The following is a 23,627-nucleotide window of genomic DNA, read 5'->3' as shown; positions in this document are numbered from 1 at the left end:
CATCAAAGATTTTCTGGCATGCATTTTTATCCCTTTCAGTCACTTCTCTTTATGAAATATATGCCAACCCAATAGAAAGGTTCCCAACAATGATTCATTTGGTTCACTGTTTTCTATTCCACTAGATAGTGATGGATATATACATATCTTTATTCCATTCCACTGGACAGTGGTATGTGATAACGTGATAAGATTTTTCAAAGGTGACCTGATCACATTTAAAATTTCAATTCCAATTCTCCTTCCCTCCCTGCTTTATTTTCTCTAACTCCATTTTCAAAATCTGACAGTACATTGGTTTTACTTGCTTACTGTCTGTCTCGCTCCAGTACAACAAGTTTCTTGAGAGTAGGGATTTTTGTGTGTCTACTTAACTTCTAATACAGGTATATATTGTAAAGACTCTGTAAATATTTGTTGAATGAATGATTAAATGAATAGCCAGGAAAAATAGTTTCCTTTAAAATTCACAAATTAGACAAAAGACAAAACTCTCCATTCCCATCTCCACTTTATTATTTCTTATGTAAACATACAGGATAGTTACATCCAGGGAAAAATGGCAAGGATTTTCTCTTACACCAAAGTAACAACTGTCTTTCCAAGATCCTTTATACATAAATCCAGTGAATGAAGAGGCTGAACCAAAACATGCTGCATATTTTCCCCATCATATCAGAAACACAAAGAACTAAAAGTCAATGTTTTCAGTGAATAAATTCAACACTCTACTTTGCCATACCTGCATTTAAAAAAAAAGATTTCATTTTCCTGAAATTGTTTAGACACATCATGCAAACAGACACTCACATAGGAATGATTTGAGATCCCTCTGTGCTACCGAACAGGAATAAATAATAATAAATAACAACCATCACTTTCACAAAACACCCCTTCCCCCTAAGCAAAAATCTCAAAGTGCTTACAAAAAATTTCACGAGAATCTTACAAGGCACACATAAAACATAAACATAGTACAACTGTAAGTTTTTCAAACATCAAAGATAGATACCAATTTCTAAAAAAAACAGTTTATTACTATTCTTTTACTCTCCCCTCCCATTTCCATCCCTCCCCCACAAAATTTCATCCTAGGAAGCAAAAATAAGAAAAGTACTTCACTCACAAACTATTTCTGAAAGGGAAATGTTCTCATGCCTACAAATGGCCAATCATAGGTCAAATGGGAAAGAAAATTGAGCGCTGTGCTATCAAATTCTCCAGTGGAAGAAAAACACTCTTTAATTTAGAAAAGTCTCCAATGGAGTACTAAATAGCAACATTCATAAAGACACAAAACTCTCCTCACTTGCTTTTCCCTCTGTTCTTAGAAACTCAGGAAGATTTAAATATAAAATCATAGAATTTTAGACCTGGAAATGATCTTACAAATGATCAAGATCAAAGTTGTTATTTTACATATAAATTTAAGAAAAGCTCAAGGAGAGGTGACCTATCCAATGTCACTAGCTAGTGACCTGGGAATTATGAAGTTGTTTTTCTTATCTAATACTAGAGCTGGATTACTTCAAATCTCTCCCAGAGTTAAAAATCTATAAAGAACATACTTTTCACAGAAGTATCACAAAAAAGATATTTAACATTTGTAACAATCAACATGTGATTCATCACAAAATTCATTAAATGGTACAAAGTATATTACATTTTAAAACGTGGAAGGGCTTCCACAGAAACTAAATGTAGCAGAAATTCTAAATAAAGCTGAGGTGAGTAGAGGAGGAACAGAACATCTTGAAATAAGATGTATCCAGTCAGGCTTCTCTACAAATAGTTCCTGTGTTTTAGAAAATACGATTTGCCCCGCACTATATTTTAACCCTGTTATAACAACAAAAAACTTTGTGTTATATGTGGACAGGGAAGTTAGAGAGCAATGGCTCATAACACAATTTGAAATATTGCGCTCAGTTAGATAACCACACAGTCATGGTTTTGCTTTTGGCACATTTCTGGAAATACAGAATAAAACTCTAGGGAGGGCTTCTTTCTAGTGTAAATTTGTGCTGTGCCATACCCTGCTACCCTTCCTGTTGGTGTGGGACTCTCTAGGGACCTAAAAATCCCAGCACCCGGCCCTCCGCCCCAAGTAAATCTGGACGTGGCCATTACTGGTCAGATTTATTCCAGGCCTGAGTGCATTCTTCTTCTCTTCTCATATATTGGAAAGTTTCTTTGCCTGCAGGATCTCAGTTCCCTGGCCAGGGACTGAACCTAGGCCACAGCAGCGAGAGCCCAGAATCCTAACCACTAGGCCACCAGGGAACTCCTGGGTGAGCGTGATCTGAAGGAAAGTGTGGGAAACCTCACCTGCCGGTGTCTGTGTGGGAGATAACTGTGCGGAGTCCCTCCTGTGACTGTCGGCAGCAGTCTATTCCACGTAGTGAGGTCACCCACGTGTGCATGGTTGTGGCACAGGAAGAGGGTATGCTGATTCCAAGCATTCAACAGTATCTTTGAAACTTTCAAGATTGGCTTCAACAGCCTAAGGAAGATGCCTGAAAGAGGAAAGAACTGGAGTCTTGGATCGCTCTTTCTCAGGAACGGTTGACCTTTGAGTATGTGGCCATAAAGTTCACTCAAGAGGAGTGGGAATACCTGGACCCTGCTCAGAGGGCCTTGTACAGGGACGTGATGGTGGAGACCTATAGGAAGCTGATCTCTGTGGAGATCTTCTGAGGAAGATCTTCACAAGGAAGACCTTGCTAAATCGATCGAGCTCTGGGGAAATCAGAGACAAGCAGTCAAGAGAGCGGAGCCAGATGAAGGAGTGCCTGGCAGCCCTCTCTACTCACGTGACAGAGCTGGAGGAAGATCTGTACACGGCCAGGGAAGACCTCATTAAATCTGAGGAAATGAACACAAAACTGAAACGATGTCCGTGAAACTGAGGCTAAAAACTGCCAGTTGCAAGAATGCCTGCAGCTGGCACAGCAGAAGCTGCAGCAGACCCTGCAGATAGCAGAGGTGCTCCCCAAGGTGGAGGCGGAGCTGGCCCAGAGTGTGGCTGCACTCTCCAAGGCAAGGCAGAGAGAAAATGAATGAAGAACATAATAAATGTTTATCGGACACTGTTGACAAGCTTCTTTCAGAATCTAACAAGAGGCTTCAGCTTCATCTTAAAGAGACAACAGCTACTCTAGCAGAGAAGTCTCTCCTACTAGAAGTTGAGAATGCAAAAACGCAGTTAGAAGAAATGCAACACGGTAAGGATCAGCTAAGACTAAACCTGAAAGTCCTGAGAGCTGAACTGGACCAGACAAGGCTGAGAGGAGCTCCATCACCAAGGCCGACTCCACTTGGGCAGCGTCCCAGATGTCAGGTTCCCCGTGGCAGATGGGCCCGCAGACTCCTTCAGCAGCAGCGTGGTGTGGCTGCACCCCCAGAAAGGCTGGCTGCCAGGGCTGCGTGAGGAGACTTCCAAGCCACCAGCTTCCCGAGAAGCGGTACAAAATGACAAGATGACCATAAAATGTGGAACCTTGGCCCCCTCCTCCCCGCTGTCCCTCCGGCTGGACCGGATGCACAAGGGGGTGCTGCACACAGCCAGCCCCGAGAACACCAGGGATGTGCACAACTCAAAAGGTTTGCAGGATGGCCCGTGAGCAACCCCAGCAGTAGTAACAGCAGCCAGGACTCGCTGTCCAAAGCCCCCAGGAAAAAGGTCATCAAGTCCTCTATCGGCCGCTTGTCTGACAAGAAAAGGGCCGACCTGGATATCTTGGCAAGGAATCGTGATGACAAGGTGGTAATGCAGAGACAGAAAACTCATCTCAAGATGCCTTGGGACTCAGCAAATTGGGAGGACAGGCTGAAAAAAATCATAAACTTCCAAAAAACAAATGATCCCATATCCAACCACTGCCCGACAGCGACCACTTGGAGACCCAAGTTCCCAACCACTGAATTGCTTGAGCCTCACGAGCACGACATGTGAGAAACCTGCTGGCAAAAACAACTTTTTATTAAAATCGTTTTCAACTTGTTAGGAGGAAACGTAAGTGGCCCACAGAACTGTACGCTTTTATCTTAAACCTGTTCAAGACAGGAACTTAAAATGAGCATTTTAATGGTACAGGGAAGCACCCTCCCCTGCCCTGGCCCTGGTGCTCCCTGTGCAGACAATTTTTATTTATGAGTGACTGGAAAACAGTGACTAAAAGAAGTAGGAGCAGGCTTCCCTGGTGGCGCAGTGGTTGAGAGTCCGCCTGCCAATGCAGGGGACACGGGTTTGTGGCCCGGTCCGGGACGATCCCACATGCCGCGGAGCGGCTGGGCCCGTGAGCCATGGCCACTGAGCCTGCGCATCCGGAGCCTGTGCTCCGCAATGGGAGAGGCCACAACAGTGAGAGGCCCGCGTACCGCACAAAACAATACAGAAGTCGGAGGTTTATAATTCTCACCTAACAGGAAGTCCAGAGGGTGCAGTGGGGTGTGATGGATTCTCTGCCCCTTCTATCTCCATGACCACTTAATCTTTAGTGTCCTTACAGCAACTCTCGCATTGTGCATGTTTTTCAGTCAATATCCTCATAAAAAGAAAAATAAAATGGTTTTTTGCTTTCTCTTTTTATTGTATCTCTATGAGATGATGGATCCTTACTAAATTTATTGCACGAAGTATTTCAATATATGTAAGTCAGAACATTATGCTATACACCTTAAACTCATAAAGTGATGTATGTCAAGTACATCTCATAAAACTGAGGGGGAAGGGCCTCCCTGGTGGCGCAGTGGTTGAGAGTCCGCCTGCCGATGCAGGGGATACGGGTTCGTGCCCCAGTCTGGGAGGATCCCATATGCCGCGGAGCGGCTGGGCCCGTGAGCCATGGCCACTGAGCCTGCGCATCCGGAGCCTGTGCTCCGCAACGGGAGAGGACACAACAGTGAGAGGCCCGCGTACCGCAAAAAGAAAAAAAAAAAAAAAAAAAAACTGGGGGAAAAGGCAAATAGAACACTTCCGGAAAAATGAAAAAAGAAAACTCTAGGGAGGGTTACAAAAATTGCATTATTGTAAATGAAAAAAATTATTAAGAGGATACTAATAGCTACCCATATTTAAACTGCTCATCTAGTGACAGTAAGAAAACTAATATATATTGCCAATTCAAGATTAAAAAAAAGGAATGAACTACTGACACACACAGCAACATGGATGAGTCTCAAAGGCATTATGCTGAGTGAAGAAAGCGTGTCAAAAGGGAACATGCTATGGATTTCCCTTGTAGTCCAGTGGGTAAGACTCCGTGCTCCCAATGCAAGGGGCCTGGGTTCGATCCCTGGTCAGGGAACTAGATCCCACATGCCTGCTGCAGCCAAGAAGTCCGCATGCTGCAACTAAAAGATCCCGTGTGCTGCAACTAAGACCCAGTGCAGCCAAAAGAAATAAATAAAAAAAAATTTTTTAATAAAGAGGAACATACTATAAGGTTCCATTTATGATATTTCAGAAAAGGCAAAATTATAGTGATGGAGAACTGTTGCCTGGGTTTAGTGCTAGGATGAGGAGCTGACTACAAAGGGGAAGCATAAAGGAGTTTTGGAGGGTGATGGAATGTTCTGTATCCTAATTGCAGTGGTGGTTGCATAAATCTGTACATATGTAAAAATTCATAGAACTGTACACCAAAAACAAAGGTGAATTTTACTGTACGTTAACCAACAAATAAAATCAATTTCAAAAAGGAAACAGAAAAAGTATCTTAGAGCTTCATGCCAATGGTATAATTCTACTGGCCACAAAATTATTAAACGTAACCGTATTAAATAAAATCAAGAAACCTGGGCCCAATTAATCATTTCTAAAATATGTATACTAACAACTCATGGAAATATTATTATAAGGAATATTAGCTTATGTATAAGGAAAGTCTGCTACTTCCAAATGAATTTGAATTGTGTTCCTTTATGGTTTAAAACAATAGATACCTTGGCGTTTAGTTTAGAATCCAATAGAGTTGGTTAAAAAAAATTCACCAGTCCTGTTTTTAAAATCACTAATAATAGGTAGTAGTATGTTTTAAAATATAGTTTCTCTTCCCATTATCCTAATTTATTGAAGTTATGCTATGGTTGGATTTTACACTTATATCAATTACCTAGAGACTCAAAATCAGAATCTGGAAATAATGCTGGATCCTCTGTCACTAGAATCAAGAATATTTAAGAGGAACACTATTTCTCTAGGTAAACCACTGGGACTTATCTATAATGTATGAGATGAGACAGTGTCTTCTCAGCTTTAACATGTCTCCCACACTTTGGTACTGGTAGTACAAGTTCAGAAAGAATAGCTTGTGTAGGTAGACCAAAAATAAGACCCCAAGATAGGGTTGGAAATGCAATATTACAAATGCTGCATTTCTATAGAAAGACTTGCCTAACAGAATGATGTAAGGCTTACATAGCAAGGTGTGATGCTAATTATAGTCGATTTTGCCTTTCCAGATCATGCCTGGGTAGTTTTTCACCACTGCTTCTGCCATGGACAGAGGTTAAGTGCTTTTTGAGAGCAGATTTGTGCTTGAAATCCATGTCACAACAGTGGCATTTGTATGGCCGATCCCCACTGTGTATGTTCAAGTGGTCTTGAAGTGTGCTTTTAGCAGTAAATGTCTTCAGGCATACAGTACACTGAAAGGGCCGTATGCCCATGTGCCCTCGAATGTGCCGGTTGAGATTTTTCTTTTGTGTAAATGTTTTCCCACACTGTAAGCACAAGAACAGTTTATGCATCTTAAGGTGGCGCAGATAGTTTTCAACGTGAAGAAACCCCCGAGGGCACCGGGGGCACTGGTGCCTCAGGGAAAAAGCATCCTCTAGATTCTGAATCTCATTCACTGTACCATGACTTCCTTCAGTATTCTCACAAAATAAGCCCTGATCTTGATTCCCAGGAACTTCTGCCACTCTGCTCTCAACTGTAGAATTGATCAGTGAATGCTGTGTTTCCGAGAAATACATGCTTGCTTTTGAAGAGGTACAAGGCTGTGAAAATTTCCCATTTTCTACACCCCCAGTACTGATAGATTCCACATGGAGGATACGAATTTCATTGCCTTTAAAACCTATGTCTACTGAAGACAGCTCCGGTGACTTCATTTCCTTTCTTTCTGATGTCAAGCTCTCTACTGCAGACTGTAAAGCATTGCTTTCTTCTTCTTTAACATGAAAATCTATGTTTACAGGACTATCCTCTGAAATTTCAATGATCTCACAGTCCTTATCTGAATTTTCTTCTTCATTCTTAACATCTGAATCAGAGGATTGACACAGGTCAGCATGCTGATTGTTATTTTTCATAGAAATATCAATTTCCAGATATTTTGACAAAGCTTCTGTGCACTTTTCCACAATGTGAACCATCTGAAGGTAACTAGCAGCAGTCAAGTATTTCAAAAGCTCTTTCCTTTTAACTTCAAGTGCTCCAGTGTAGCAAGAGAGCAACAATTTTCTGCCAACTTCTGCACTCTGCAAGATGGTGATTCTGACATGTTTTGACTGCGTGAGTAAAAACTGATCTCTCATAAAAGTGGAGCAAGCAGCTAAAATCACCTTGTGCCCCTGGAACTCAGTGTCATTAATATAAATTGACACATCACAAAATAAATTCTGCTGTCTCAAGAGATTCATTTTCTGCAAGACTACATCTCCTTGCTGTTCAAACTGGAAGTGCAGAACATCAGACTCAGCAGCCATGGTCACAATCTAAGCAAAATAAAACAAACATTGATGTAAGGATCGGGGATGCTTTCCTACACTGTGATAGTAAAAACAAACAATCAAAAAATCCTAAACCTAAACTGGGTAAAAGACAACTCAAATTCTAATCTGGGCGCTAAGAGTGAACCCCTATATAACCATCTCAAGACCCAGAAAAATAAAACGCATTTCTCTATGATCTTGTGGTACATTTTTCATACTTTTGTTACAAAACTTATTACGTTGAATTGTACTCAACAGTTTCTATGTTTTTCTCCTTGACTAAACTGTATGTGCTTTGTGGTCAAGGACATTGTTAATGCCCACTACTAAGTGGACTTAACTCAGTTTCCCAAATCAGAAACCTTAATGTAACGTCCAAACTTCCTACTCCTCATCACTACTGCAGGTCTTCCCTTCTGTTCACCTGGACCAATGCAGTCTCCTTGATACCACACTCTCCTACATTCCAAACTACCCTCCTAAGTGCCACCAGATTAACAACTTTTTAAACTTTAAAAAAAATCCTATTTTCCTCTTCTGCTTTAAATCCTCCATTGCTCTCCTCTACCTCCAGGACAGCCTAACTTTCTTAGCAAATACAAGATCTTTCATTATTTGCCCTTCACCAACGTTATGGCTTTACCTTTCCTCTATCTTTTACACTGAAGCTTCTTTGATATTTAGATTTTCACCACTGGCCAGACAAGAAGACCCAATTACACCTTTGCACATGTTACATTCGCGCTTTCAGCTAGTGATTTGGCTGAAGGCTCCAATCAAGTAAGATTTATCCACCCGTCTCCCGGACAGAGTCAGTTGCTCTCAGAACACCACGAAAAGGAGCCTGGTTCATCTGAGTTCCTGCAGCGAGCACAGGGGCAGGCACAGAGCAGGGGTAGCTTCGGGAATATCTGTTGAACTGAATCCGGACCCCAGGTGGCCTGGAAGATCCTCCAGTTCGCCACATAGGTCTTCCCGAGCCAAGCCTGCCAGGACCAAGATCCTGACGGCCAGGTGCCTGCAGCACCCCTCCAGCCACTCCCGGGCCGCGCCTCGCTGCTGCCCTCCTCCTCCCCCGCCTCCTCCGCCTCCTCCTCCGGCTTCCCCACCTGCCGGAGTTTCCCACGCGCTCACTCACCAACTCAAAAACCAGAGCCGAGCTTCCCGCTGCAGCGGCGGCCCAGGCCGGAAGGTGGGGGTCAGCATGGGAGGAAACACATCCGGTGTCAACTAGCTTCATTCTTTACTGGGGCCCGCTGGGCGTCCCGGAAGGACATCCTGAGACAGTCTCCCTTACTCCCCCCACGCCTGGAATAACAGAAAAGCCCCCGAATTCTGGCAAGTCCCATCTCTCCTGTCCCACTTTCGGTACTCAAGCCGGTCTCCTCCGTGAGCTCTCTTCAACATCCGAATAGCAGACGGGTTGTGAAGTTGGGGTACAGCGCGTCTGTCAGAGTACCCAGCACCGGGACCCCTGGGAGGCCCTCCCGGATAATTAGGGGCCAGGTCCTCTGCTTACCCTGAAATATACAATTTAAAAGGTGGCGGAGGTAAGGAGAGGAGAGTGCCATCGGGATCAGTATTCGAGATTGCCTATCTAATGCCCCATCAGGATCTGGATCCCAGCTCACCGCTCAACCTCTCGCTCCCTCCCCACGCCCCTACCCCTCTCACTTCCTTGGCAAACCCAGGCCTTCTATCTGAACCGTTGGCCCGGCTGTTTCCTCCAACATGCCCTGTCCCTCCTACCACTCATCCTTCAAAATCCCATTCATCCATCGTTCATAAACCACATCATCCCTGAAGCCATCCTGAACTGCCCGTGAATTACATGGCTCCCAATTGGGAACCAGTAAACCCTTTGGCTGCCTTAATGACGGCAATGATCGTACCTGTATTGAAATCTGTGTCCCACCTAGGCAGAGGTATTTAGGACAGTGACTTACTGCTCCTTGCATTCCCAAAGTCTAGAACTTAGTAGGCATCAAGGATTTGCCAAATGAAGGAATGTCTCATCCCCTCAGTCAATAGCACAGGAGGAAGTAACTGACCCTAGTAACAATTTCTGGTTAGCCCAGATTTGCTTCTGAAGCCAAGCTCAGCGTGCTTGATTAATGTCTTTTCAAGAATAGGAGTAAAGAAAGCATTCCTGTATTCAAATTCAAGCAATTGGAAAGGGAAGCAGGAGGGGAGAGAGAAAATAAACCACTGACACCAGAGCTTTAATTGTCAAACTTTTATTAAGGAAACTTCCCCATAATAAGTGAAGAGGTAGTTCACAGTATGTCTAACATACAACAGATTTAGAACAGCTATTCACCAGCTGAAATAAAGTGTTCTGGGTTGTTTGTTTAGGATAATATCTTAGAAGTAGTGACACTGGTCACCCTCCATTTATAGACCTTCTAATAAGGAAACTAAAACAAATTAAAACCACATCCGATTTACCTCAGAGCCACTTCAGTTTGGAGTTTGCCTTTAAAATTAAATAATAAATAAATAACTGTGACACAGTAATTTTTTAAAAACCAAACTATGGTAAAGAGAGCCCTCTCTCCTTTTTAGTTATCCTGGGGATCCATAAAATACAAATGCTGGATGTCTAAGGTTTTAAAAAATCTTCCTCCTCTACAAGAATACGACTAGTTTTGAAAGTCATCTTCCCCTGTAAAACATATTTGATATCAGTAACTTGACCACTTTGCAATACAATCTAAGAAACATGTCTAAACAAAGAAAGAGAAAAGTCAAGTACCACCAAAATTAAGAAAATGTCTCACAGAAACAGAACACTTCTCCAGCCAAGAAATGGAAGACACTGTAAACCATGTCAGTAGTTTGCAGTTGAAAAAGGTGAGAACTAGAAGATTTAGTGATACAAAACCATCAAGAGGCTAATTTAAAGTGATCAAAGAAAGCAAGGCAGTTTTCTTTATTCTTCCTAGGATAAAACCAAATTGACACCTTATCTCACTAAGACTACATGAGATTGTAAGCTCTGTGAGGGCAGGGACCATAGCAATCTTACCTTCATATCCTCAGTATCTAGCATAGTGCCTGGCAATAGTAGGTGTTCAATAAATGTCTCTTGAATGTCTGAATGAATCCAGGAATAGTCTCCAACCAAAGAGACCAATCTTATTTGAACCTATGCCTTTTAGTCTTCAAACCAGTAACAAAAACAGGACATGAATGTAAGCAGAGGAAGCACTCCAACTTGAAATCTCCCTGTGATAAAATGATGTTCAGAGAAAATAGTGAAACATTGGTTAACATGTTAGTGTCTCACTGTTGCATAGAATTGGTACTCTTTGGCTGGATCATATAAAAACCAGAATGCTAGGCAGCATCATTAGACCATATAATGAGTGACATTAGGCATAGATACCTGTTAGTCTTATCACTCAATTTTATTCTCATTTAAAATCTTTTAACAAAAGGTAGAAATTATACTTCAAATCAGATTCACATATAAATGCATCAAATTGTAACAACTTTAAGAACTCCCTCTGACTACTCAAGTTAAAACTAATTTTTGGTTTATCTGTACATGGACTCTCAGAGCTCAGAAACAAAAAGAGAAAATCCTGATGGAAACTAAATAAACACTGTTTCAAGACAAAATCAGTTTCACATTTGGATCCTTCTCACATTATTCTTACTGGTCCTTGCCCTTCCTAATCAACACCTAGCAAATCAGTCACTTGCTTAGGAAAAATGTAATATTCATCCTAACCAAAAAAATAATTAACTTACAAAAATAAATCCTTCTGTGATGTTTTATTTGCAAAAGTCAGGATGTCTCAGAAGGCAAACAGTGATTCACAGAGGGGAAGCACAAACTAGGAACTTTTTATTAAGGTATTCTTGATCATGTACTAAATCTTTTTAAGCCAAGGGACAGTGAGGAGTGAGGAGACCGTAGCTCATATTTAGTTACTTATCTACTTTGGCTAACCTTGGCCAGGCCACCTCTTTGGGCTTTGGATATCCCAACTTAAAAAAAGAGAAGTGGACTAAATGATCTCTTAAGATTCTCTATGGACTCAAACACTCCTATTACCTAAATCTAACTCATGGGTCAGAAGCTAATAAGACTCAAAATTTTATTTCTGAACTATAACATGTGCTTTAGGAAAAACAGTTGTTTTGTTTTTCCATAATGGACAATCAACTTTGTATTAGTGATCTATCAGAGGTGACAAGGTGGGACTATGTACCTTTATAAGAATATCTAAATGCAAAAACCTGATTACTCCTGTGACCCACTTTTTTCATCCATTTTAGAAGCTAAGGTACACAAGGAAATGAGAATTCAGAGACTATTACAATACACTGGACAAAACTCTGAAGGCCAAACTCACCTTACTGATGGCTAACTTCTAAAACAAAGCCTAGAGAATGACTCCAGATAGCCCCTTTTTAGAGAGACCATTATGTGTTAGCACACTTTAAATGTGCCTGGAGCAATCCTGACTTCAAAAGCATCACCAAGTAAGTTACAATTATTTATAAACATTTGGCTTCTTTTTGGGGAAGACCTCCCAAATAAGTACTGTTGTACAACTGTACTACTATCCTTTGTTGGTTATGCTCCCCATGCTGATTCCTAACTATCTGTCTGCAGGTGTTGCTAAAAATATTGTACTCTGGTCTACGTGAACTTCAATGATGTGAAGTTGGGCTATATACTGTTGAAAAGAGTACAGAATAATCTAAAATACTTTATAGCCAGCTCCAAGACAAGTACAAATTGTAGGAAGCAGATTCATTCATTTATCAGACATAGATGAATTATCAGTAGGCAAGGCAACTACAAATTCTATCACATATTCAGGCCAACAGCAATATCTCCTTATATTTCAGCTTATTTTCTGCCAATGAAAAATATTATTTGCTTCTCTTAGCATAGCATCTATTAGTGGATTGGAGGTGATATTATTAACTTGTTGGTACCTTCAGAATGTGCCCAGTGACAAGTCTAAAACAGTGTCAGTCTAAGACATAAGTCAATGTTAGGTAGACAGGTGGAATACTCCTAGGGAAAGGAAAACAGACATCACAGGATAAATAATTCAAAACAGAACATGGGAAAGGGCAAAAGGAAGGCAAGACCACTCCAAGCGGCAAGTTGCCTGGTCTATTAGTGCTTTGACTCACCCCTATGACTTCCAGAGCACAGAGGCTTTGGAGAAGTCAAATTCACAAAATCACTCCTAAAAAGACTCAGACTATTGCCATGTTTGCAGTCAGTTCTAGTTAGGAGCATAAAGGCCCTACTCAATTCACACAAGTACTATCATTCCTTAAGTTCAGGACAGCTTGGGCCAGTTTACCTGCATCCAGGACCTGTGTCGCATCAGGCTGTGGCTGACACCCTTTAGAGTCTGTGACTGTTGTACATGCAAAAGAATCAAAGTCCACTGTGAGGTCTTGCACATTTCTTTCATTGGCATTATCAAAGCTGTTTTTGCCATGCAGCTGTTTAAGGTGTTTCCTCAAAACTGGCTTATGTGCAAAAACCATGTCACAATAGTTACACTTATGGGGCTTATCTCCACTGTGAAGGTTAAGATGATCCTGTAAGGAACACTTCTGAGAAAAGGTTTTCCCACAGATTTTACACTGGAAAGGTTTAATGCCGGCATGCACACGCATGTGTCGATGAAGGTTGCCTTTCTGAGTAAAAGTCTTGCCGCAGAGTAGACACATAAAGAGTTTGTGCATTTTTAAATGGTTGGCGTAGTTCTCCAGGTGACGAAACACCCTGGTACACTTTGGGCATTGGTGATGCCACTGTAGGCCTTTGTCTACACCTCGAATATTAGGCCCAAAGACATCTTTTGAGGCCATGATGATGTTATCACTGCCTGTGTAAGACAGGGCATAATTGTGGAGGTGGTTTTGTTCTATTTCACTTACTCTGTTTTCCACAGTTGAATTTATCAGGGAGTGCTGGGGCTCTGATGAATGTAAAGCAGTGGGTTCAGAAGAAATAAACTGGTTCTGATCTTTTTTACTTCTAACCTCTGATACATCCCCAATAGATTCTACCTTAACAATCTGAATATCACTGTCCTCCATATCCATACTGTCTTCAGATGGATGGATACAAGGTGAGTCCTGCTTTGGGGAGCCTCTGGCATCTCCCTGATGTTCTTTTGACTGGGGAGAAGCACTCTGTGGTTCAGATCCCTCTTTACTATCCATTGGTTGTTTTGGCTTTATAAACTTCCACAAGGCCTGTGTGCACCGTTCTACAATGTGGCTCATCTGAAGAAAACTCGCAGCCGTCAAGTAATTTACCAGTTCCATCTCAGGGAATTCCAGCACACCACTGTAACAGGATAAGAGCAATTGTCTCCCCACTTCGGAACTCTGTAATATGGAGATTTTCACCTCTCTGGAATCGTTCAGTAAAAATTGGTCTCTTAAGAAGGGGGAACCTGCAGCAAACACAATTTTATGCCCCTGTACCTCAATATCATCTATGAGAACTGTAACATCACAAAATTTATTCTCTTCTCTTAATTTGTTCATTTTTTGTAACATTGAATCTCCATAATTTTCAAACTTGAAGTGAAGGAGATCTGATCTTTCAGACATTTTGGCAGACCTAAAGAACAGAAATGTTAAAAAGGATGAATTTAAGAAAATACAAACAATTAAGAAAACCTGGATTTTCCTTCCAGAAACAAATTTGTGTTGTCATACCTGTTTATATGTATCTGAATAAAATTTTCCTTGAAAGAGGAAGCTAGTATAACTGCTTTCAAAGGCTGTTAAAGATTACCTTACCAACATCAAGTGTCAATTGCACCTAAGGAGTGGACTGGTATCCACGTAAACAGCTTGGTATTCATTCAACTTTTTAAGATGCTTAATACAAGAACAGTGCTTGAGTTATTCCAAGGGCATTTTTTTTGCTTCTCAAATGATAATTCTATCAGGTTTCAAGAACTACCTGAAACATCCCAACAAACAAGTAATAATGAAATAACTACTTTATTTTGCATGATACTGTGAACCTGCTTCTTCGAAGACAAAACACTCTTCCTTCGCTTTGTATTTTACTGCAGTGACATTGCTTGCCCCATTCTTGGGTAAACCCTCTTCTGTTTAAACTGATGTGAATTTACTCATACAAGTATTTCTGCAATAAAATGAAAGTCACATGCCTAAAGGGACAACTTTTAGACAGTGTCAAAGGCACAGGTCTTTATCCTGTTCATTCTGGACAAACCTAAATAAACTCTTTCTTAAGAAACATTTCTTGATATATGAAGTAAATATTTGACATAGAAAAACCAGATGAGTCACTTGGTGGGAATCTGAGTAGGAGTAAGGTGGATCTAGTTAATCCTTACTAGATTCTATTCTTTCTTCCTTATCCCTATTTATCCATCATTACTCATCAACCGGGCTACTAGAACTGATTCATAAATGTTCCTTGGTTCCAGCTTCTATTATCTCTAATCCAACTTCTACACCATCACACGTCATCCTTCAAAAACACAGATCTGATTATATACAACTCCTGCCTAAAATCCTTCTGTGACCTCCCATTGTCTCCTGGATGAAGACTAACCTCTTGAATATAAACTGATCAAGTAAATTTAAGAATAATTAAGGTAAACATTAGCATAAACCATTCAACCATGGAGAAGGTGTCTTTGCCAAAACTCTGTGTATTTGTCCCTTTATGAAGCAATTCCTTTGGAGAAAGTCTCCATGTTCTGATTCCATACTCTTCAAACCATTTTCTGATAACTTGGCTTCCCATGTGTCACTCCAAAGGGAAGGATGAATTAGCCATGTCAACATGATATTGTCAACACATTTATTATTTTTACAATGACAATCCACCAGTCTATATAGCAGTCTTCTGTGAGATCAGTAGGTATATCAGGTCTACCCCTGAGAAGCAGCTCTACAATCTCAGTGCATCAATAAATTCACCTTGAACTTTATGTATCCATCAACTCCGTAGTTGAGAATCACGAGACAACCAGCTGTTCCTAGCAACATCTGGCCCCGAAGCCCAATCTTTATAATTTTATCTTCTAGAACACTGAATTACAAAGGCTCATAGAACACCAGCTCATAAAGGCAGAATCTAGGTCTCACTCATATTGCTCAGTGTCTGGTTCATGACAGCACTCTACTGACTCCAAACCTTAGCAGTTATTTCTTTAGTCCATAACATATTCCTAGCCAATTCTGACTCCTTTATTTCCTCTGAGGGCCCTTCCCTAACCCCTTAGATTAGAACAGTTGTCTCTACTGGACCTATAACTAAGTGCTTCTAACGTATCACTCAGGATACCAATACTTGTTCCTTCCCCCCAAACTGCAAGCTACATGGCATTAGAGAGAAGAATCTCCACCCTATACAATGCAGCTAATGCTGGGAACCTGCATCTTCTAGGGCAAAACACTCTTTCCTTTGGCTTCAAATTCTCCTTAATGCAGCCATGTTACTGGCCAAACCCTCTTCTGTTCAAACTGGTGTGTATTCCCATCACCTGATATTGTACTAAACACACGGCAGGTGCTCAGTTTGCATTTGTTGAACTTATGCGATTCATTTGACAGTGGTAAGAAGCAAGAACTGCTGTTAGGAAGACCAATGCAGTGTCTGCATAAGCATTACAGGTCTGAGGCCATGAGAGCCTAGAAAGGAATGAAAATGGGAATAAGGATCAAGGAAAAATAACAAAAAGATATTTCAAAAAACTTGGTAACTGGAGATAGAAAATGAAAAAAAGTAACATGTAAAGGTTTTAAACTTAGGATTTCAGCCGAATTAAAATGTCATTGAAAGAGAGGTGAGATTTAGGAGGGGGAACTGGTATGGCACAGGTATATTAATGTATATTTATACATAAATTATAAGCCTTCTCTTTGTATGGCACTCTGAGTGTACAGATAATGAAAAATCACAATGAAGATGAGAAGAGGGATGCAGAGAAGCAAATTCAGAGTCATAGAAAAGGTGGTGAATATCAAATGAAAAGGAAAAATCTAGGAGACACAGGGACTATATCAATAAACAAAGTGGCACAACTGTATTATCTATCTGTGGTCAGTTTTAGCAATTACAGTAGCTTAATGTATTTGATCTGGAAACAGTGACTGTCCCAATTTATAACTAGAAGTTATATAAATGACTGCTGTTCAAGTGGCCAAACAAAAGGGGCATTCTTTCTTAGAGGTTTAGCTTGTCCTAAATTTACTGACAGGTCAGTATTTTCCTACTCACACTGAAAAATGAGCATTAATTGCTTCCATCTATAATATGACAGTACTTGCAATGCTTTAGACGACTATCCTCAGGGATTGTTCCTTGAAGTTCCAAAGACAGGAGTTGGAGTACAATTTCATTTACTTCCTATGCATCAGTCTCAAGAAACTTACCAACAGAAGCAGTCAAACAGGTATGTCAGGAAAGTGCTTGATTTGTCTGCTGTAGTCCAAGAATATGAGGAAAAATTATTCTGTTTAAGAAGTTTTCCTTAATGTCTCAGTCCACTGTATTGTCTCCCTTTGATAAACTCTTATTTCCAGGCCACACAGTTTATCCTTTAATTGTTTCTTGTCACTAGTCTCTCTTTCCAATAGACTGTTAGTTATTTGAGGGCAAGGACCAACTGTTGTTTTTTACACAGCTCATTCAACAAAAACCATAATTAACTCTTAATGTTCCCTATGAAATTATTATTGAGCTACGGTAGAGATGCTCTACATTATCATGATACCCTCTTTTGAGTGCCCCGGGGAAAATGTCTTTCTAGGGTTTGTTTCCAAAAAATAGTTTTAACAACATAAAACCAAATTTTAAACAAAATTTCTAAAATGTCAAAATAAAAAGGAACACTTGTTTCATATGAACTGGTTTAATTTTATCTAAAAATAAGAAAAATGATAGCTAATCTTTACTGAATCCTTGCTGAGTACCAGGTATAGTGCTAAGTGCTTTAACCAAGTTGACCCATTTAATCCTCAAAATCTCTATGAGGTAGGTATTATTATCATCTCCACTTTGCCTATGAGGAAACCCAAACTTGGTGAGCATAAATAACTTGCCCAATTTAAGAGAGGTGGAAAGTATTAAATGTTAGAGGTAGAACTTGTGCCCAAGCTGCATGATGCCAAAATTCATGTATGAAACTAGGCTAGCTGACGTTTTATCTTATGGCTGTTAACTGTGTAACTGTTCAGAGCACCCTGCTCATATCCATTCAGCAGTACACTTATGATTGATATGCTTTTGTGTATTTAGTTATGCTTCAATGAAAGTTTTATGTTTAAGAACAAAAAGTACATCTTAAAGCCAAATTTGTGTCAAGTCTAGAGGACTTTAATAGTAAAGCATTTATGTATTATCCTTGTCTTACCTTCCTTTCTCACTTATTTTAACTTTATATTATTTTTCTATCTTTTGTGTATTTATCTTTTCTTTCTTAACATCTTTACCGGAGTATAATTGCTTTACAATGGTGTGTTAGTTTCTGCTTTATAACAAAGTGAATCAGCTATACATATACTGTGTATTTATCTTTGTAGAATGAAACTTAATGTCATTTACAAACAAAACTTAATAAAATTATGAATATATTTGATTTTCAGACTCCCTAACTATAGTTAATTTATAAGTATAACAGCAATTATTGATAAGTGTCATAAAAATCTCTCACATAATTCTAGATTATAGCAGACCTTCTAGTAACTTAAAGAAAGTAAAGATCTGATCAGGTAGAATAGAGACTTGGTCCCCACATTCTGTTGATTCTTTCCTCAGAATGATTTCCAAATTCTCTCTATATATTCTTACTACCATTGGCATGGTTCAGGTCCTTATCATCTGTTGTCTAGGTTACTGTGATTAAGTCTAAATACTGCTGAGTTTCTCTCAGCAAGTTTTAAATGATCCATTTCTCAAACATCAATGAAATAGGAATAGTCTCACTTAAGATCATTCTCTCTTTATTTATATTTACACAATTCTTCCATAATCATTTCCATAACAAATGTTCCAGCTGATTTGAAAATTTCCCTTTGTTCAAACAGGAGTAACCAGAAAGGATCAGTGAATATTCTACGTTCAACAACGTTCACTGCCATGCGATGGGCAGTGCAAAGATATCCATGTCTCTTATCTAAAATGCCTCTAATAATACTGATAAGGAAAACTTTCCTATGCTGTATAATAAACTCCAAAGCTGTATGTCAGTCTGTTTCCTCATCTACCTCATAAAAGTGCCTTTATCTTTCAACTTAGCACTCACAGCTACTTGGAAATCTTTCTTCGTCTTTCATTAACACCATATGCCATTTTTCAAAGAGGTTGTAATAAACTACAGCTTTTCTCTCTATAAAACTCAATCATTTTCTTCTCTTGGGTAACTTTCATGACACTGCATTCTCCAAGGTCTCACTCTTTTGTTTTACTGTAAGATTACAGAAATATATCCTTCTTGGAAAAATTTTTTAATATAGGTAAAGTACAAGCCCCCTTTCTCAGCCTCCCTCCACTCAGTTCTCAGTTGGTTCTAAGTATCTTCCTTAATGACTCTCGCTCCCCTCCATTTTTTTTTTTTTTTTTTTTTGCGGTACGCGGGCCTCTCACTGTTGTGGCCTCTCCTGTTGCAGAGCACAGGCTCCGGACGCGCAGGCTCAGCGGCCATGGCTCAGGGGCCCAGCTGCTCCGCAGCATGTGGGATCTTCCCGGACTGAGGCACGAACCCGTGTCCCCTGCATCGGCAGGCGGACTCTCAACCACTGCGCCACCAGGGAAGCCCCTCCCCTCCATTTTTAAAACAACACTTCTATATCACAACACTTCTAGCCACAGAAAATAAAAAATAAAATTAGGTTTCTTACTTATAAACTATATATATTGTTTTGCAACTTTTTTTCATTTATTGCTTTTGAGGGTTATTTATATTGAATAAACAGACCTAGTTCATTCTTCTTAAACTGTTGTACAGAAGTGGGCAAGTGACTTAACTACTGGCCTCAGTTTTCCACCATTCTTTTGCTGATCTGTTCCTCAAGGGTTCACTAAATTGTGTAAAGGTAAATATATTCTTCAAAGCTTAGTCCTTGACTTTTTGCTGTTTTCTTAATGCTTACTTCCTCAGAAAGCCTGTCTTGGTTTCTCAATGTTTTATTACCTTCTCTATTTAAAAAATTCCTAACTCTCCATCCTCATGGCTAATCTTAACCAAACTTAACCTCAATTCAAGCTAATCAAAAATACCTGCCCTAGGCTACTACTCTATCACTTGAAATGCATGATATCTAAACTCTTACACTGGCTAAAACTCAGTAAGTCAAAAATAAAAGCTTATGGAGGGAGAATGGCTCTGAGAACAGTAGGCGTGGAAGCAAGAAAACCTGTTAGTATGCTATTACTTTAACAGATCAAGATAGAAATAATGAGGGCCTGAATAATATGGAACTGAGCGGAAATAATATGGATAGAGAGAGAAAACAGATCCTAGAGATATTTCAAACAAAGAACTGATGGACTTGATGACCAAGGTGGGAAACAAGAGATGAAAGGTCAAGATGACTCCAAGATATTTGGTTTGAGAAACTGGGTATCTTTGACAGAGTGTCATTCAATAAGCTAGGGAATATTGCAGGGGATGACCATGGGTCAGGTGTTAAAATGTCTAACCAGAGGAGCCTGCATGACATTAAGGAGAAGATCCATTAGCTAGCTGGATACAGCTCTGAAGCTGAAGAGGAGACCTGATTATACCTAACAAGTAATAGATGAAAGCATGACATAAACTGACCTAACTGTGAATGAAACTGACCTAAAATGGCACAGACTGGAAGAGAATCTAAGACAGAAGAAAAGAAATAAAAAACAAATACATAACACAAACATAAATCCATTACTTACCTTCTTCTCAATCTGGATCTCCTTCCAAGCCTCTCCATTTTTTTATTAATTGAGTCTATCTTTGCTTAAATTTTTCCCATTCTTTTGACTCCCATATTCAATCACTGCTTAGTGCAGTGGGTAAAACCATATTTCCTAGAATCAAAACCCTGCTCCATCACTTACTAGCTGTGTGACCTTGGGCAAGTTACTTAACCACTTCTGTTTTTCAGTTTTCCCACTTGTCAAAGAATATTACTTCATAGGGTTGTTATGGGAAATTAAATTAATTTTAAAGTAAATTCATCTTTTAACTTAAGTTAATTTTTAAAAGAACTTAGAATTAGTGCCTGGAATTGTGCTCTATAAGCAAATGCTAGGTAAGTAAGTAAATAAAGCCTGTCAATTTTCTTTGTGAAATCCTTCATATGTGGCCTTTTTATCATTCTCATCTGACACCAAACCACTTGAGGTCTGCATTATTTCATATATTATCACCTCATCACTCTATTAAAATCGCTTTGTAAAAGGTCACTCATGATCTCTTGATAAAGAAATGCCATCTTTTTTTCCCCTCATTCTCCAAATGCTCTGCATCAACTGTCCCAGTGGACCCTCCCCAGTATTCTCTTCTCTTGACTTCTGAGTCTTCTTGGTCGCTAGAACCCTTATATTTATCATCTACTTCTTATATTTTATCATTTATTTCTGTTTCTGCTACTACACCAACTACTATTAGTTCTAAGTCTTCTTTCTCCTTTGTACATGCGACCATTCCCCCCAAACATTCCCTTCTTTCTCAATAACCCCTTCCTGATGTCAGCTATTCCCATGGCTTCCACCTCTATGCTCTGTGATGATTCAAACCTTTACCTCTAGCCACAGCATTTAGGTTGAGCTGCAGATTTGCATTTCCAAGTCTATACTGGACAGCTCCATGTGGCTATCTCACTAGGCCTTCAAGTCAACATATCCAAAAAATGAATTTGTCATCTACACTAGGCTTATGGTTTTATTGCTGATAATGGCATTAACATTCTTCAAATACCACAGGCCTAAAACCTAAGACTCAGCTTTGATACTTCTTTCACCCTCAACATCCAATTTATTTTGGAGTCTTTACAGCATTCACTACAGCATTACCTGCCTTCTTTCCAATAATACTGCCATAACTCCATTTCAGGATTTCATTACTTCTCACTAGACAGATCCCACTACTCCTTCAAAAGAATCTCCAATGAGAGCATCTAGACTTTAGCTGAAGAGTCCAGAATCAGTTTATAGAAATTCCTATCCTATAGGCTGACCTCCAGAACAAGATGGTTTTCTACAGTGCAAATCCGACTATACCAGTCTCCTGCTCAAAATTCTTCAAAAAGTACCCACCTCCTTTAGGATTAAACCTTCACTCTCTGGACCTCGGTCTACTTTCCCAGCCTCATATCTCATCCTTTGCACAAGAGCCCCGCGCCCCCCTCCTCCTCTTCCCACACAAGTTATGCTCAGTCATTCCTTCACAGCATTGCAACTGTTCCTCCTGTAGGAAAAGCCCCTCTCCACCTTATCCTCTCCAACAAATAAAATTGAGAAGTCACTTTCTTTCTTCAGCCTCCCCAGCAACTGCCGCTTGAACAGTTCATACATATATGACTGATTCATACATCACAGGAGCACTCATTTGTTTTTATCTGGCTCCCAAACTTGACCCTGAAACTTGGAACAATATCTTACGAATTCCCAGTGCCTGACATAGCGCCAGAAATATAAAGGTGCTGTTGCCAGTGGCAAAAGACTAACCTAGCTTAGCACTCATAATGATTCTCGCGGGCTGGCCCTGAGGCCTTGCCATGGCCCAGATCTGGCACTTCCTACAAGATGCCAGAGTCGGGCGTTCAAGCAAACTGCTGGGCCCTCGGCTAGGGTCCCAGGAGGAGGTCCCTGGGGGCATCCTTAGGCTCCCCACTCCAGACGCTGGGAAAGGAAAGGGGCGGGGCACAGCATGGGCCGGACCTAGGGCTCCATAAGTCCCCCCGGGCCTAGGCCAGCCCCTCGGCCCCCATCCCAGGGCAGGTCCCGGCCAATCCAGGGCCCCAAGGGGGCTCCATTTTGAGAGACCTCGTACCCCTACCCGGCGCTCCGGCCGCCTCCGCACTTACAGACCCAGGGGAAGGCCACCGTCAGGATCCGGCACCGCCAGGAGCTCCGGCCCCTCGGGGCTCCGGGAAGGGGGAGGGGCGGGGAACCCGAGCCAAAGGGGGACCCAACGGAACCGGAAGGGCAGCCCTCGCCGGACAAAGACAACTTCCAGGTCCTATGGTCCTCTCCGCCAATCGGAAGGCTGGGAGGGCGGCGGGCTCGGAGAGGGACTTTCGGCGCTGTGGGCGGGGTGCAAAGCGCGTGCCCCAGACTCCTGCGAGCGTCTCCGCTCGCGAGCCGAGGTTCGGGTGCCGCGGCTCCCTAGCGTTTGGGGCTCAGGGCCCGCGCGCTTCGCTCCTTCTCAGCCGCTCCTCTCTAGCTGCGCCTCGGCTGTCTGCTGCCTGCGTGGGCCTGAAGGGCGCCTCCGCACTTAAAGTGTTGGTAAGCCCCTCCCGCCTAGGGATGTGGACTCGCCGCGTTGGGCCCAGAAAGTGGAGGGAAGGAAGTTTACCTCCCTCGCTTTTTGGATGTTGGTGTTTCCCAGGATCTGCATTCTCCGTTACCTACAACGTGCTGACTATTCACAGATCTCTTTCGCCAGACCAGACAGCTCTCTTGAGCTCCAGGGTCAGCTGCCTAGAAGACATCTCCAACTGGTTGTCCAGTGTTAATGTACCTTTGAACTCAAGTACATCCGCAGACCTGCTTCTTATCTCCTGTAGTCCTTGTGTTGGTGAACGGCATCATACACGCAGTCCTGCCCACCAGTAAACTTCAGTACCATTCTAGAGCCCTTTTCCATCTTGCCAGTCCAATGGCTCTCTGGCTTCTCCTCCTTTTTAGGGGATGGAGAGGGAGGATATTGTGGTAAAAC

General features: G+C 41.1%; 2 protein-coding genes across 5 annotated transcripts; both read right to left on the bottom strand.

Moving 5' to 3' along the window:
• Nucleotides 1-505: 505 nt before the first annotated feature.
• Nucleotides 506-8,932, bottom strand: ZBTB6 (zinc finger and BTB domain containing 6). Of its 2 annotated transcripts, none has more exons than XM_081236298.1 (2): nt 6,422-7,725; nt 506-2,516 (listed from the first exon to the last, which is right to left on the bottom strand). In XM_081236298.1, exon 1 carries the CDS (start codon nt 7,714-7,716, stop codon nt 6,442-6,444), a length of 1,275 nt encoding a protein of 424 aa, XP_081092424.1. In that variant the 5' UTR covers nt 7,717-7,725; the 3' UTR covers nt 506-2,516; nt 6,422-6,441. The 2 variants fall into 2 exon arrangements, with proteins under 2 accessions (XP_081092424.1, XP_081092425.1); XM_081236299.1 differs by lacking the exon at nt 506-2,516 and adding an exon at nt 8,861-8,932 and having other exon boundaries at nt 4,980-7,725.
• A 1,011-nt stretch (nt 8,933-9,943) lies between these two features.
• On the bottom strand, nt 9,944-22,839 carry ZBTB26 (zinc finger and BTB domain containing 26). 3 transcript variants are annotated; one of them, XM_081236148.1, is made up of 2 exons: nt 22,778-22,839; nt 9,944-14,338 (listed from the first exon to the last, which is right to left on the bottom strand). In XM_081236148.1, exon 2 carries the CDS (start codon nt 14,326-14,328, stop codon nt 13,003-13,005), a length of 1,326 nt encoding a protein of 441 aa, XP_081092274.1. In that variant the 5' UTR covers nt 14,329-14,338; nt 22,778-22,839; the 3' UTR covers nt 9,944-13,002. The 3 variants fall into 3 exon arrangements, with proteins under 3 accessions (XP_081092274.1, XP_081092273.1, XP_081092272.1); XM_081236147.1 differs by having other exon boundaries at nt 22,774-22,834; XM_081236146.1 differs by lacking the exon at nt 22,778-22,839 and adding an exon at nt 20,639-22,114.
• Nucleotides 22,840-23,627: the final 788 nt, after the last annotated feature.

The sequence above is a fragment of the Mesoplodon bidens genome (assembly GCF_964165515.1).
Source record: "Mesoplodon bidens genome assembly, chromosome: 6".
NCBI lineage: Eukaryota > Metazoa > Chordata > Mammalia > Artiodactyla > Ziphiidae > Mesoplodon > Mesoplodon bidens.
The sequence above is the reverse complement of the archived record's forward strand: the minus strand, read 5'-3'. Positions and strand labels throughout refer to the sequence as shown.